Here is a 12,955-nt window from a genome sequence, read left to right on the forward strand (position 1 = left end):
GAGCGTATGTCGATGATGTTCCTCAGATCTCGAAGACGAACAGTATGCTACCCTGAGCACTTAGATTATGACTGAGTATTACAGAAAGCGACCGCCTATACTCTTCGCTCCACCAGCCAAGCTTGTGGTACTCAACAGACGTTCAGCATGAAACCTATAGGATGTAAAACGTGGGTGACGATACCACTGAAGGTTCATTTGCTTCATACTAAGTCTTTTAGGCCTACGATCACACCTGATCCAGTCGGCAACCGCATTATTTTCACGATGGCCAGCATTACGGGTTCAAGATTGCGAATGATCCAAGTCAAGGGAACGTAGACGGCGGCTTTGGGTAGTCCCGGACGGCATTCTGTATTCACGCTCGTAACGGGACCTGCTAAAGACGAGACTCGCAACCCCTAGATGCCCGCTTAATGAGGAATCATGCCTAGAAGCGAACTATAATGTACTCCAATTCCTCTTCATCCCCCTTATCGTGGCGTAATCAAAATGCGTCGTCGCTGTGATTTTGTTATCCAATTCGTGATGCTTCTCCTCTTCGCCAAATTTTACTGTCCGCTTAGGTATAGTCTTCACGAAGAAGACTGGGCGGCGGCGTTCTTGAGCTTCTCATCAAATGCTTCCATCTCGTCGTCCCACCTGCCAAGAGGCGACAAGACAGGAGGCGAAATGTCACCGCTCGTAGCCTTTCCAGGCAGGGCAGGGAATTCCTCAGTACTGATGACAGGAGCCGGCGCGGGAGCCTGGGCGGCGGGAGCCTTAGCTTCCCGAGCGCCGTTCGAATCTCCCCGTTCATGATCATTCCCATACCCGCCCCGACCGCCGCGTCCACCCCGCCCCTGCCCACGACCTCTTCCTCGACCCCTTCCACCTCTACGCTCTTCACCAGCAAACCGATCACCCTGCGGCGTCTCATCCTCCCTCGAAGCAAACCGGCTCCCGGCAAGCCCCGCAGACCTCGTCCCCCTAACCCCGCCATTCGCCCCGCGGAACCCCCTCCTCTCCTCCTCAGCAGCGAGCGCCTCCTTGCCCTCGTCCCACCCGCCCTCCTTGATACTCATCGCCTTGAGCTTCCTCTCGCGGTTCTTGGCGCGCTCGTCATCCATGCGCCGGCGCTCCTCCTCGCCGCGCCGCCGCCTCTCCTCGTCGGCCTTCTTGCGCTGCCGTGCCTCCTCCATGCCGCGCGCATAGGCCTCCGCGTGGCTGCGCTCGTCCTGCTCCGCCTGCTCGAACTTGCGCGTCTTTTCGGCGTTGAGGATGCGCATCTGTTCCATTTTGGCGGCGAGTTGGGACTCGCTTAGTTTGGTGCGCGGGTTCGCGCCCGAGCCGAGGCGGGCTTCTGCGTTGAGGGCTGTGTTTGCGCCGGGAGCGGCGGTTGTGGCATGCTTTTCGCGGGGTGCGTGAGGTGCTGCTGCCGGAGCGGGCGAGTTGCTCTTGGGGGAGGCGGCGTCGCTTGAGGCTGCGGCAGCCGGGGGAGGGGCGACAGCAGCAGCATCGGCGGCAGGAGCAGAGGAGTTTTGCGCCGCGGGACCGGTCGGCGGCTTAGGCGCGGGCGTGGTTGCGGTCGCGGTCGGAGGGGGAGTCGAGACGGCGGCGGGGGCTGCCTGGCGAGGGCCGCGCGGGGCTGCAGGGGCCGGCTTGGGGTCGGCGAATCTGGAGTTTGCGAGACCACCCCTCGGCGCTGTGGGCGGTTTCTTGTTGGTCGGGGCTTGCTTTTGCGGCTTCTGCTGCTGATGTTGCTCTACGGACTTGGGTGTGACAGGTGCAGGCGCGGGTGCCGGTTTTGGTGGTTCGACTGGCGGCGTCGCGACGGCGGCGGGAGGAGGGGGTGGAGGATGAGGTGCGACGACGGTTTCGACTGTCTCAATGGCCTGGGGGTTGCTTACAGGCTCAAAGTCGTCAAAGAAGAGGTCGTCGTCTGTGCGGCCTCCGAATTGATCGTCCATGGTGAAGGATATATGTTCTAACAATTATACTAGACAAAAAGGTATGAAGGAGAGAATGTCGGTAAGAAGTTATAGCAAGGGAAGCTAAGATATTTGGAGCAGATGCACGAGGTTAGGTTGGCCTGCGAAGGAGTTGCCCTCGAAGCTCTGGGTGTTTGGAGGGCTTGCGAACCATGTTGGATTAGGCAAGTGGGGTTGCCAAGCGCAAATCGAGTCTGGAGGGAGGCCAACCGGAAGGAAATACTTTCGGCCCGCCGTATCGGAGAAGGCCAGTCGAATATCGGAGTTAGTGGGGCTGTTTCTACACAGTGTTTGGTACATGAGCGGCGGCCTCTCCTTCCAGACCAAACATCACAGCGTGGAGTAAAGATGCCAGAAACGGCAAGACTATTCTCCTCAGGCCTTGACACCGAGTAACTCCAATTCCTGGACCAGCTTCCACATCAGCTCTTCATAACTCTCCACAAACGGAATCTCGTATCTCGAACAGACGACTTGAACATTGCCTCTCTTCTTGTACCCTTCAGGACAAGCGACGATGACCTTTCCCTTCGAGCGAGCACAGAGCCCCAACTCCAGCAAGCTGATGTGGCCTTCTGTCTCCGGCTCAAAGTAAACAACGATGATGTCGGCCCTCTCTTGCATGTCCAGCTCCCACTTGACCTGGTTGCTGAACCTCTCATCCGAAATATCCTCCTTCCAGGTGCTGTCCCAGTCCGGCCGGAAGGGATCAAATATGACCACCGGCAAATGAGCCAGAGAGTCGGCGACATCCTTGCGCCAGTCTCTCTTGCTTGTTGTGCCTGCGAGGAAGATTGTCTTTTCGTGTATTGTCATGTCCCTCATCAAAGGATGGATGACCCTGCTCTTCCTTCGTGTCGCGGTGCTCATGGTGGTAACGGGCGTGTCTCGAGACATCGTCTGCAAGACTCCAGACTCTTGCCTTAGGGTTGTTGATGGCTTTGTGTAAAGTGAAGGCGATCTTCCAGGATTCACTTGAATTTGGTGACTCTGTCTTCCGGAAGAAGTTGGTGTGTGAGATATCTCGATCCTGCTGGTCAGCCTTAAGACGGATGACAGTCATCATGCAGCTCGGCCATTGGCCACGGCTGTAGGGGGCTCCCGACTTGAGGCACCTAGTCGTGCTAGTCTACGGGACTACAGTCCGTAGCGATAAAGTATCTCGGTCTTGCTTGTCGCAGGTAAACGCCTTGCGAGCCGCGACTTCTGCCCCGGCCAAAGCACCGTCTCTTCCTGGTCTGCTGTAAACATGACAATTTTGCAATGCCCAACTGTCCAAGATCCCTTGCATTCCCTAGATGGACGATCCATGGTGAAAACTTTAGGGAGTAAGGCGAAAGTTCGAGCCTCCCATTATCAGCTACTGCTCCGCCACTGAGTCGCATTGTACAGCTCTGTACCTTAACAGACCTAGGTATGGTAGCAAGGGTAGGTAAACTTGTTGGGGCAGCGATATCTTGTCCCGCCGTTTGAATCAAACAAACAACGATTTACGCCCACGGCAGACTCCTGTCCGACGTATCTGCATGTAGTATGGGACCATGGGTGAGAAGTGAGGCTTGTCGGGTTAATCCAGCGAACAGCTACTTCGATAACACCCTTGCCGGCCTGTGTCCCCTTGTTTGGACACACTTGGCCGTTCACCGGTGCTCCGTTTTCGTCGCCGGGAGCGTGGTGCCCTCCAATAGGACAGAATACAGATTGCTGGGGGCTGTGGCTTCGGAAGATCACCACGCGCACCCTGGATGTGGATTGGGGATCTGCCAGTCTGGCTCTTCTGGATGCCAATCTTGCGGTGAGCTGCGCTGCTGCCCGCTGCTAAGGCCTTTTTCCTCCATATCTCACGAGCTCACAGGGAGGTCGGCGACCATCCCGGGCTGTCTCAGCTAGGTGTCACTTGCTGAGGAGGATCGTGGCTGGCTTGGATGGATGGACGCCGAAGTGGCCAGACTCCACGTCCGTACGGATACCTAGGAAGAGGTCCAGGCGATAATAGTGCTTGGCGCCCACCTGACAGTTTGTACGAAGTACGAAGTTGTGAAATGTGAAATCACGCAACCGATCTCGGCCCTGCGGACAGTTCTTCCTTGATGCTTAAGGTCACTCGCGGCCGCCCGGTTTTTCCTAATCTCGTTTCCTTCAACTGAACCATACCTAATCATACCTGCGTTTTTGCACTTCCCTATATTTGCTATCACGGGCGTATGATACCATCCCCTCCAATGTTGCGTCATGAAGCGGTGAGAAAGTCAAAGCCATCAGGACGTCCGTACAAATAGAGAAAAACCTCCCTCCCCACCTTTGGCTTGGGGCGAGTTACCCCAGGATCGAAGCGGATTAAGCCCATCTACGAATTCTTACCCTTCCGTAGCGTACGGATATTCCGAGTCAGAATCGCGGACGCTGTCGTTGCCATCTCGAGGAGATGGCCGTTGTATACAAATCTGGTCAGCCCCACGCTCCGGGCGAGGACGACTGCGAGGGGTGCCGGAAGATACACCAGGATCTGGTCGAGCTATCGGTTGGCTCCGAGTCTTCTGAAGAGTACGAAGATGGTGAGTTTCCTTCTGTCTCTTATTGTAACTTGGTCAATTTGCTGGGCTTTTGAGGAGAGTTCAAAAAGGGACAAGTGTCACGAGACGTGGATGCTTCAAGGTGACAATTCGTGTCACTTTGGTCCCTGTAGTTCCCCTGAGAAAACAGCAGTGGACCTTGTAGCTACGGGAGCTAGAGCACTTGGGCTGGCAGGAACTGCACCTAGGGACGATCCACTCAGCCCAAAACCTTGGGACGTCCACAGTGTCCACCCCTAAGGGAGAGGTCCCTTACGGGGAGATCCACGCTGCCCGGGGGAATGGTGGGCGGAGTGACTCCCTTTTTAGCGCATTTCGTCATTCGCCATTTTCGTTGCGAGTTCGCAGCCAATTTGGCCTATTCATCTTGGGAAATGCGTCACAATCCAACGTCTGCTGCTTGCTTTCCTGTCTCAACACGCCACATAACGTTTCCTTTTCCTTCAACCTCGATCGACCCATTCCATTCTCTCTGTTGGGTCGACCGGTCGCATTCTTTCGCCTAAGCACCTCCGCTGACAAGCTGTCCCCGTCCCTTCTCGCGCGACAGAAGACACAATGCCGTCCGCCATTGCGGCCTCCGACCTGTCCACGAACCTGAGCGACACGGACGACTGCCCCCAGGTCGGCCCCGAACTCCTACACAACCTCAAGCACGACAGCTCCGTCCTCGCCCTCGCCGTCAGCGCCGAGAACGAACGCATATACGCCGGCACCCAGGATGGCGAGATTGTCGTGTGGTCGCTGGCCACCTTCCACCAGGAGCGCATCGTCCAGGCTCACAAGCGCAGCGTGCTGAGCCTGTTTCTTACCCCCGATGGCTCCATGCTGTTCTCGAGCGCCGGAGACCCCCTCATCAATGTCTGGTGCCCCAAGACGATGAAGCGGCTGTACGAGATTTACAGCACATACGACGTTGGCGACATTTTTTCCGTGGCCTACAGCGCCCAGCACGAGACTGTGTACGTTGGAGCGCAAAACACCTCGATTCAATGGGTCAGCCTCACCGATCCGAATAACCGTACCACTCACGACTCATCACAACACCCCGACCGTCGGAATCATAGGTTCTTCGACTCCCGAGCTGTAGGAGGGACAACAACGCCGCGCCGTAACGATGAGAGGTGGACATTGATCCCGCGATCTGAAAAAGTGGTGGAAATTCATCCGGGCGCTGTGCAGATGTTTGCCCACTATGGCTATGTCTACTCAATGCTCATGGCCAGGGGCCCTACCGTTCTTGTGGAACCTGAAGAGGAGGTGCTCATCTCGGGTGGCGGAGACGGTACCATCAAGTTGTGGAAGCTTGGTGCTGAGGGAGACGATCAGGCTGCTGATAACGACCGCGAACCTGGCCTTCAAGAGCTTATGTCGCTCGGCACCGACGATGCGGAGTCAGTCATGTCTCTTGCGATTGACGGGTCTTTCTTGTATGCTGGGAAGCTGCAAGGAGTCATTGAGCTGTGGGACCTCGACACGAAGTCCAAGTTGCGGGTGATTAAGGGTCACAGGGGCGACGTGATGACGCTACAGATGGGCTGGGGCTATCTCCTGAGTGCCTCCCGCTCTGGTTCTGCGAGTGTAAGGTCTTTGATATCCTCATCTCGTTCATTGCTGACAACCCTTAGAAACACACCACGGCCCACTATGGCCAGTACCAAGACAAACAGGTTGCGAACATTAGCCAAAAGTACCAGTGCGTGGCGCGCTGGAAGGCCCATGAGGGCAAGATTCTCTCATCAGCAGTGACAACGTACAACAACAGACAGTACTACATTACCGGCGGCAACGACGATGATGTTGCCATCTGGAACATTGACTGCTCGTCTTACGAGGACCAACAAAAAGAGGTAGAGGAAGCCAACGACGTCATGATTAAAACACTAGGAGAGTTCGTGTCCTACCGGACAGTGTCATCACGCCCAGAATTCGCAGAGGACTGCCGAAGAGGCGCAACGTTTCTTGGGTCCTTGTTCAAGAGGCTTGGCGGCCATGTCGAGATGCTGAGCACGGAGAGCAGTCCCCACAACCCCGTTGTTCTCGCCAAGTTTGATGGCGTTTTGGAGCCGGCCGAGAAGCGGAAGAAGATCCTGTTCTACGGCCACTACGACGTGGTCCCGGCAGATACCAAGAAGGGCAAGTGGGAGACGGACCCATTCCAAATGAAGGGTGTCAACGGATACCTCTACGGCAGAGGCGTCAGTGACAACAAGGGCCCGATCATGGCTGCGTTGTTCGCTGTGACGGATTTGCTGCAAGCCAAGAAACTTGCCAACGACGTGATCTTTCTGATCGAAGGAGAGGAAGAATCGGCTTCTCGCGGATTCAGGGAGATTGTTCGCAAGAACAAGGACCTCATCGGCGACGTTGACTACATCCTGCTTGCCAACAGTTACTGGCTCGATGATGAGGTCCCCTGCCTGACCTATGGTCTGCGCGGCGTCCTGCACGCCACTGTCTGCGTCGACTCCCATCTGCCCGACCAGCATTCTGGCGTAGACGGCTCCTACATGAACGACGAGCCCCTGTCGGACCTTACCTCCACGCTGTCAAAGTTAAAGGGCCCCGGTAACAAGGTCCTCATCCCGGGCTTCTACGACGACATTCTCCCGGTCACGGCCGAGGAGGAGACGCGCTACGACGACATTGCGTCTACGCTCATGCGCCAGAACCCAGAAAAGGGGCCCGCCGACAAGCTCAAGGCCGCGCTGATGGCGCGCTGGAGGGAACCCAACTTGACGATACACCGATACAAGGTATCAGGACCGGACGGCAGCCTGGTCAGCAGCCACGCGAGTGCTAACATCAGTTTGCGTCTGGTGCCGGGCCAGGAGGTCAACGACATCATTGCCTCGCTGGGCTCCTACCTCGAGAGCGAGTTCGCGCAGCTCGAATCCAAGAACTCGCTGACCATCAAGATTGACAACAAGGCCGAGCCGTGGCTGGGTGATCCCACGAACGCCATTTTCCAGACGCTCGAGGAGGCTATCATGCAGTCGTGGTCATCCGTGTTCGCGGGTGACAGTGCGGGAGCGGAGCAGGGAGAGACGACGGACATGAATACGCAGAAGCCCAAGAAGCCTCTGTACATCCGTGAGGGCGGCTCCATTCCCGCAATTCGGTTCCTCGAGAAGGAGTTCGGCGCACCGGCTGCGCATCTTCCTTGCGGACAGTCCTCAGATTCAGCGCACTTGGACAATGAGAGATTGAGGGTCCTGAACCTCCTCAAGAGCCGGGAAATCATCGGGTCTGTGTTTGCTCGTTTGTAGATGGCGAGACATTCTGGGCGCTATCTACGGTATTTTTCGGGAGGCGTTTTGGGTACTGGGCAGCGGCATGTCCAATGGCACATTGTACAAATAAACAGAAAAGTAGAGGGATACCCCAAAAATCAATGCATTTCTAGAGATTGCTTCGTTTGTCAGTGAAAATTATGGTGACGGCCATGCGCAGCGACTGACTCGTTTATAACACTGCAAAAGATGGCACTTTCAACCCCTCCGTTGACGTGATCCGACCATCGGCAAGCTGGAGCCGAGCGTCGGCCGTTGGAGCTTCCCCATTCGGCTCGCCGGTTCGGACAGTCTTATCTTATCACTAACGACGACGACTCTCCCGTCTCCCACCTCACATGAGACGACACTTGACTTGCATCTCAAAACATCTCGTGAACAAGGCTTACAAGAGGTGATCAGTATCGATAGTTGCTTCATTGACTTGGGAACTGAGACAATAGGACAAGAAAGAAGGAAGTTGGAAAGATGGAGTACAAGCGTCAGTCTCCGGCCGCCGTAAAGGTGAAGCCGCGCCTCATCATCCACGGCGGCGCGGGCAACATTAAGCCGTCGAATCTGCAGCCGCCAGAGTATGCAGAGTACCGCCATGCCTTGCTGACAATTGTAAGTTCATACATCACAAGCTCTCCCTCCCTTCTAGTCAGAGACTCCCACAGAGACCCCTCTCACACCTCTCATCAACAACACTTCACCAACTCTTCTCGTTCATATTACTCACGCAACAATAGGTCAGCAAGACAAACGCCTACCAAAACACCCCCAGCACCACCAGCACCACCAGCACCACCCTCCCCTCAGCCCTAGAAACAGCAACCCACGCCGTCACCCTGCTAGAGAACAACCCCCTCTTCAACAGTGGCCACGGCGCAGTCTTCACCCGCGACGGCATCAACGAGCTCGAGGCCTCCGTCATGGTCTCCCGCGGCTTCGCGAAGCGCGGCGTCGGCGTCACGGGGCTGCGACACGTGCGGAACCCAATCTTGCTTGCCAAAGCGATTTTGGAGCACGGGGATAAGGATTTGGGTGGGAACCCTGAGAGTAGTCATCCTTCTTCCTCTTCTTCCTTGCATACTACTGCTGGAGGTGGTGATAATTGTGAAGATGGTGCGGTCGCCGGCATCGACGCCCCGTCAGCACAAGGCCACACCCTCCTCCACGGCGCAACAGCCGAGACCCTCGCCAAGAAGTACGGTCTAGACCTCGTCTCCACGGACTACTTCTTCACCCAGCGGCGGTGGGACGAACACATCCGCGCCCTCGAACGGGAGAAAGCAGGCCAGGGGTCGAGCACGTACAGCACGACAGAGTTCCTCCCGCAAGGCACCGTCGGCGCCGTAGCCCTAGACGAAGACGGGGTCGTCTGCGCCGCGACGAGCACAGGCGGGCTGACGAATAAGTTGACGGGCCGCATCGGGGATACGCCCGTCGTCGGGGCCGGGTTCTGGGCCGAGGAGTGGGTTGAGGAGGGGGATCCGACGGGGGCGTTTGCACGTGCTGGAGCTGGTGCTGGTGGAGATGGGTTCCTTGTGTTGAGTGAGAGTTTGAAGGGGCTGATGGCGGATTGTCTCCCCTCGCTGAGGACTTACTCCCCCGTACCTAGCGGCGAAGCCAGTCTGCGCAAGGGCGTCAAGACCACGAGGGCGATTGCGGCCTCCGGGACGGGGAACGGGGACTCGTTCATGCGCGTCGCCGCAGGCCGGACCGTCGGCGCCGTGGCGCGGTGGAAGCCGCTTTCTGGGGCCGACGCCGTGTCGTTTGTTTCTGGTCCGGGTGGGGAGTTGCAGAGCAGTGCGGGACCGCGGTGGAAGGTGACCGGCGAAGGCGAGGGGGGGATTATTGGGATCGAGGTTGCGGTCACGAGGGACGAGGGAGGGGAAGTGGTGGGTGTAAGGTCGGAGATTCTGCAGGATTTCAACTGTAATGGGATGTACAGGGCTTGGATCGCCGACGACGGCAAGGCGTATGCCAAGATCTATCGGGATGGTGTTGAGGGGGTTGATGTGAGGGAGTATTCTGAGAAGTGGTGAGCTCGAAAACGGATACAGGGGGTTATCAGATTAGAAATGCTCTAGGGTCGGTCGAGGAGATTCAAGATGCAGTATAGAACCAAGATTTTGAGAAGAAAAACAGCGAGTTGATGGTACAATTATGAACACCTCTATCCCACACAGGTTCAGTACTCGTGTCAAAAAAGGGAGAAGAGACTGTCTCTCTCCTCGGATCCAAAACCCCAGCCATATCGAGAAATGCAGGTTTTGCCCGACCATGCTGCCTACGGAAGCCGCCTTTCGTCTTTGGTGAGTTGGAAGCCCCCCTCTAAGATCATGATGGCTGTCCGCCCCTCATCTCGAGTCCAGTCTCAGGCGACTGGTGCAAACTTTTTGCCCCTATTCTACATATAACGCCACCCTCTCCGATGTTGCGATTTTTTCAATGGATTACAAAAACGGGATCGAATTGCTTCGCTCCCTTGTGATGTGGAAAACAAATTGTCGAGCCCTTGTCGAAAGGACAAAAAACAGGCTTCGAACGTTGAGGAGTAGAGAGGGGTCCGAGTTATTCATTTCGTCGGCAAGGCGGTCGCCTCGATCACACGCCGTTCGTCGGTAAAATGGTTGCTTCGTGAAGGATCGATCGTTTATGCAAGAGCTCTCTCGTCGGAAGGAGGAGGCGCGGGCATCTATCATGAAATTGTCAGCTTCACTTCGCCGGGCAAGCGCTTGCGACCGCTTCAACTCACCTCCAGCTTTGTGCTACCCGCGAACATCTTCTGGAAACCGATACCGACACCCTCGATGACAGCAAGAAGCAGCGCGCAACCAATGGCACCGTTTCGGGCGGCCTAATAAGTCAAGTTAGCGACATGCAGGAATCGGCCGTATATGCAAGTTGGCTTACCTTGTATCCTCCACGGATGGCTAGCGCACCACCTGTGAGGAAACCAGCGGCGATACTGTTCCAAGGATCCTCCTTGTGTCCACGAAGACCTAAACATAGAATGTTAGCGCCCAAGACATAGATTATCGTGCCATGAGATACAGAGGGACATTGCTAGCCCTGCGAGTGCTGGCGTTTCGAGGTGATAGCTCAGGTTAATGCGCCTTGTTGCAATACCATCTTCGCCAGTGCGAGGCCTAGCAATTTTCCCTCGTATCTTATGGCTTTACGGAGTTTGAGGAGACGGTTCATACTTTTTACGGAGCAGTCGAATGTTCTGTTTTACATCAAGTCAGTCAGTAAGTTACTCAAAATCGCCAGGAGGGCTTGTAACGGCTTGGCATTCAGAATCGAGAGTTCGATTTTCGGCAAAGGAGTCCACTCACGAGAAAAGACCTCCCCAAACTAGAGAATGGCGTGTTAGCGTTTTCCACGAGATCAAAAGTCTCCCGTAGAGACGTATGCTTACCTCCAAAGTTTCCTCCCAGTACGGGAGCGCGCATCTTGATGGCTGAGATGGCACCGATTCTTCTCTCACCTGGTGCGCTGTTAATCATCACCATCTTCGAGATCGCGCAGAGGGGTAGTCGTTACCATAGGGCGAGTTACGGTAGCCCTTGATACCGTGCCATACCGTTCCACCGATAGCTAGACATGTGTCAGAATGCAAGTTTCGTGGCGAGGTTGATCGATTCGGGAGCTCGAGGTTCGAAAACGAGGTGTATTCAAGATTCGAGGAGTGCATCGATGTTCGTGATCGCAAGTAGCTATATTACTCACCTCCCATAGCAAAAGCACCGCCAAAGTCTACAGGATCGTTAGTCTTGGGCTCCCAGGGGGTGATGGTGGTCGGCTGAGGACGTTACCATTGAGGATGACCCAGGGGCAGGGATCGCGGGTGTGGTCCATTGTGAAAGTTTTGATGTGCGGTCGGGAGGCCGTGAGATGGTTGGCGTGAAGCTGGGAGCTTAAAGACGCGACGGTTCGGTGTGGCTTCGCTGGATGGTGGTTGACGTGGATGGTGAAAAACCAGGTTCGAGATGCGATTTTGGTGATGCTTGGGTGGCTACGGCGGGTCAGGATGCGACGGGTGTCGTGAATGATTTCTCCGACGGCGGACTTTTTCGTCTGATTTGTTATCTTATCGTGAGTCGCCCTCTCCGATTGGCTGGTGGGGCCAGAGCTCTCCACTATCGGCGTTATCTCGTCATTGGCCCAATTAGGAAATGTACCTCCCGTCTTACCTCGCAGCAAGCGAGAGTCACTAGAAGAAGTGACGAACACCAGAAGTGACTAACGAAATGCAACATCTTGTTTGATTAGATGAAATGATGGACTGAATTATCTGCAATTCCATTCCATGTTTTATCAATACTGCGCCATGGCCGAGCAACAATTCGATCCAATCTCCTCTCGTAAAGGCTGCACTTTGGCGAGAGCCAAAACGGATCATGTACCTCACATTCAATCCATGACCAGAGCTGCGTACTCCAAATACATCGACCGTATCGGCAAAGAACCAGCACCCATGAAAGCCGACTATTACGAGCTCATCAAGACGCAGCTGGTCTACATACTTTACGACGATGAGAATGACGCAGTAGTAGGCGCCATTCTACTTCGCCTTGATCCTTCAGCGAACGCACTACATATCAACAATCTGGTCGTTGCCCCAGAGGCTCAAGGCCGCGGATACGGCCGAGTCTTGATGAAATGCGCCGAGGATGTGGCGCGAGATTCACGATGCACATCTCTCCAACTCTACACCAATGTAAAAATGTATGAAAACCTCATTTTGTATCCCAAGATGGGGTTCGTCGAGACAGAGAGGAGGACGGAGGATGGGTACGAGAGGGTGTACTTTCGTAGGGAGCTGGATGTTGCATAGACTCCACCGCAGTCTGTGTTATTCTTACTCATTGAATGAAGAAGGCCTCGCGTGCACAACGTAGGGAACACAAGGGCCGCCATACAGTCGAATTTATATCATTTCAGGATGCTTAGAGTCGGAAACCAAATCAACACTGCAGATATGACTATGAGTCTGTCGTTGTAAACCGAATACTCAAGGCCTCAAGCGAGCTAAACTCGATTGACCCACTGGAAACTGAGACAGCCCAACCAATGAGAATCAACACTGAGCTTCCGTTCCGTCAGCGGAACAACTCATGTGGCGCAC

The 12,955-nt window shown here is 55.3% G+C and overlaps 6 protein-coding genes across 6 annotated transcripts; 3 read left to right on the top strand and 3 right to left on the bottom strand.

The window, feature by feature from the left end:
• Nucleotides 1-575: 575 nt before the first annotated feature.
• Nucleotides 576-1,949, bottom strand: BDZ83DRAFT_583369 (uncharacterized protein; the record flags this gene model as incomplete). The annotated part of the gene is made up of 2 exons (XM_060505650.1): nt 576-1,544; nt 1,764-1,949. 2 exons carry the CDS (start codon nt 1,947-1,949, stop codon nt 576-578), a joined length of 1,155 nt encoding a protein of 384 aa, XP_060362293.1.
• A 396-nt stretch (nt 1,950-2,345) lies between these two features.
• BDZ83DRAFT_583370 (uncharacterized protein) lies at nt 2,346-2,840 on the bottom strand (the record flags this gene model as incomplete). The annotated part of the gene is made up of 1 exon (XM_060505651.1): nt 2,346-2,840. One exon carries the CDS (start codon nt 2,838-2,840, stop codon nt 2,346-2,348), a length of 495 nt encoding a protein of 164 aa, XP_060362294.1.
• Nucleotides 2,841-5,101: 2,261 nt separating this feature from the next.
• BDZ83DRAFT_583430 (WD repeat domain-containing protein) lies at nt 5,102-7,812 on the top strand (the record flags this gene model as incomplete). Its single annotated transcript, XM_060505658.1, has 2 exons — nt 5,102-6,124; nt 6,172-7,812. The coding sequence occupies 2 exons, from the start codon at nt 5,102-5,104 to the stop codon at nt 7,810-7,812; spliced, it is 2,664 nt and encodes an 887-aa protein (XP_060362295.1).
• Nucleotides 7,813-8,095: 283 nt separating this feature from the next.
• On the top strand, nt 8,096-9,985 carry BDZ83DRAFT_629576 (nucleophile aminohydrolase). Its single transcript, XM_060508764.1, has 2 exons — nt 8,096-8,442; nt 8,568-9,985. The coding sequence occupies exons 1-2, from the start codon at nt 8,305-8,307 to the stop codon at nt 9,864-9,866; spliced, it is 1,437 nt and encodes a 478-aa protein (XP_060362296.1). The 5' UTR covers nt 8,096-8,304; the 3' UTR covers nt 9,867-9,985.
• BDZ83DRAFT_629580 (Tim17/Tim22/Tim23/Pmp24 family-domain-containing protein) lies at nt 9,986-11,857 on the bottom strand. The gene is made up of 9 exons (XM_060508765.1): nt 11,643-11,857; nt 11,557-11,583; nt 11,371-11,424; nt 11,246-11,314; nt 11,163-11,181; nt 11,031-11,053; nt 10,738-10,826; nt 10,580-10,681; nt 9,986-10,519 (listed from the first exon to the last, which is right to left on the bottom strand). Exons 1-9 carry the CDS (start codon nt 11,683-11,685, stop codon nt 10,478-10,480), a joined length of 468 nt encoding a protein of 155 aa, XP_060362297.1. The 5' UTR covers nt 11,686-11,857; the 3' UTR covers nt 9,986-10,477.
• A 181-nt stretch (nt 11,858-12,038) lies between these two features.
• BDZ83DRAFT_629587 (acetyltransferase) lies at nt 12,039-12,919 on the top strand. The gene has a single exon (XM_060508766.1). The coding sequence runs from the start codon at nt 12,137-12,139 to the stop codon at nt 12,662-12,664; it is 528 nt and encodes a 175-aa protein (XP_060362298.1). The 5' UTR covers nt 12,039-12,136; the 3' UTR covers nt 12,665-12,919.
• Nucleotides 12,920-12,955: the final 36 nt, after the last annotated feature.

Source organism: Colletotrichum acutatum (assembly GCF_030867785.1).
Source record: "Colletotrichum acutatum strain CBS 112980 chromosome Unknown BDZ83scaffold_82, whole genome shotgun sequence".
In the NCBI taxonomy this organism is placed as follows: domain Eukaryota; kingdom Fungi; phylum Ascomycota; class Sordariomycetes; order Glomerellales; family Glomerellaceae; genus Colletotrichum; species Colletotrichum acutatum.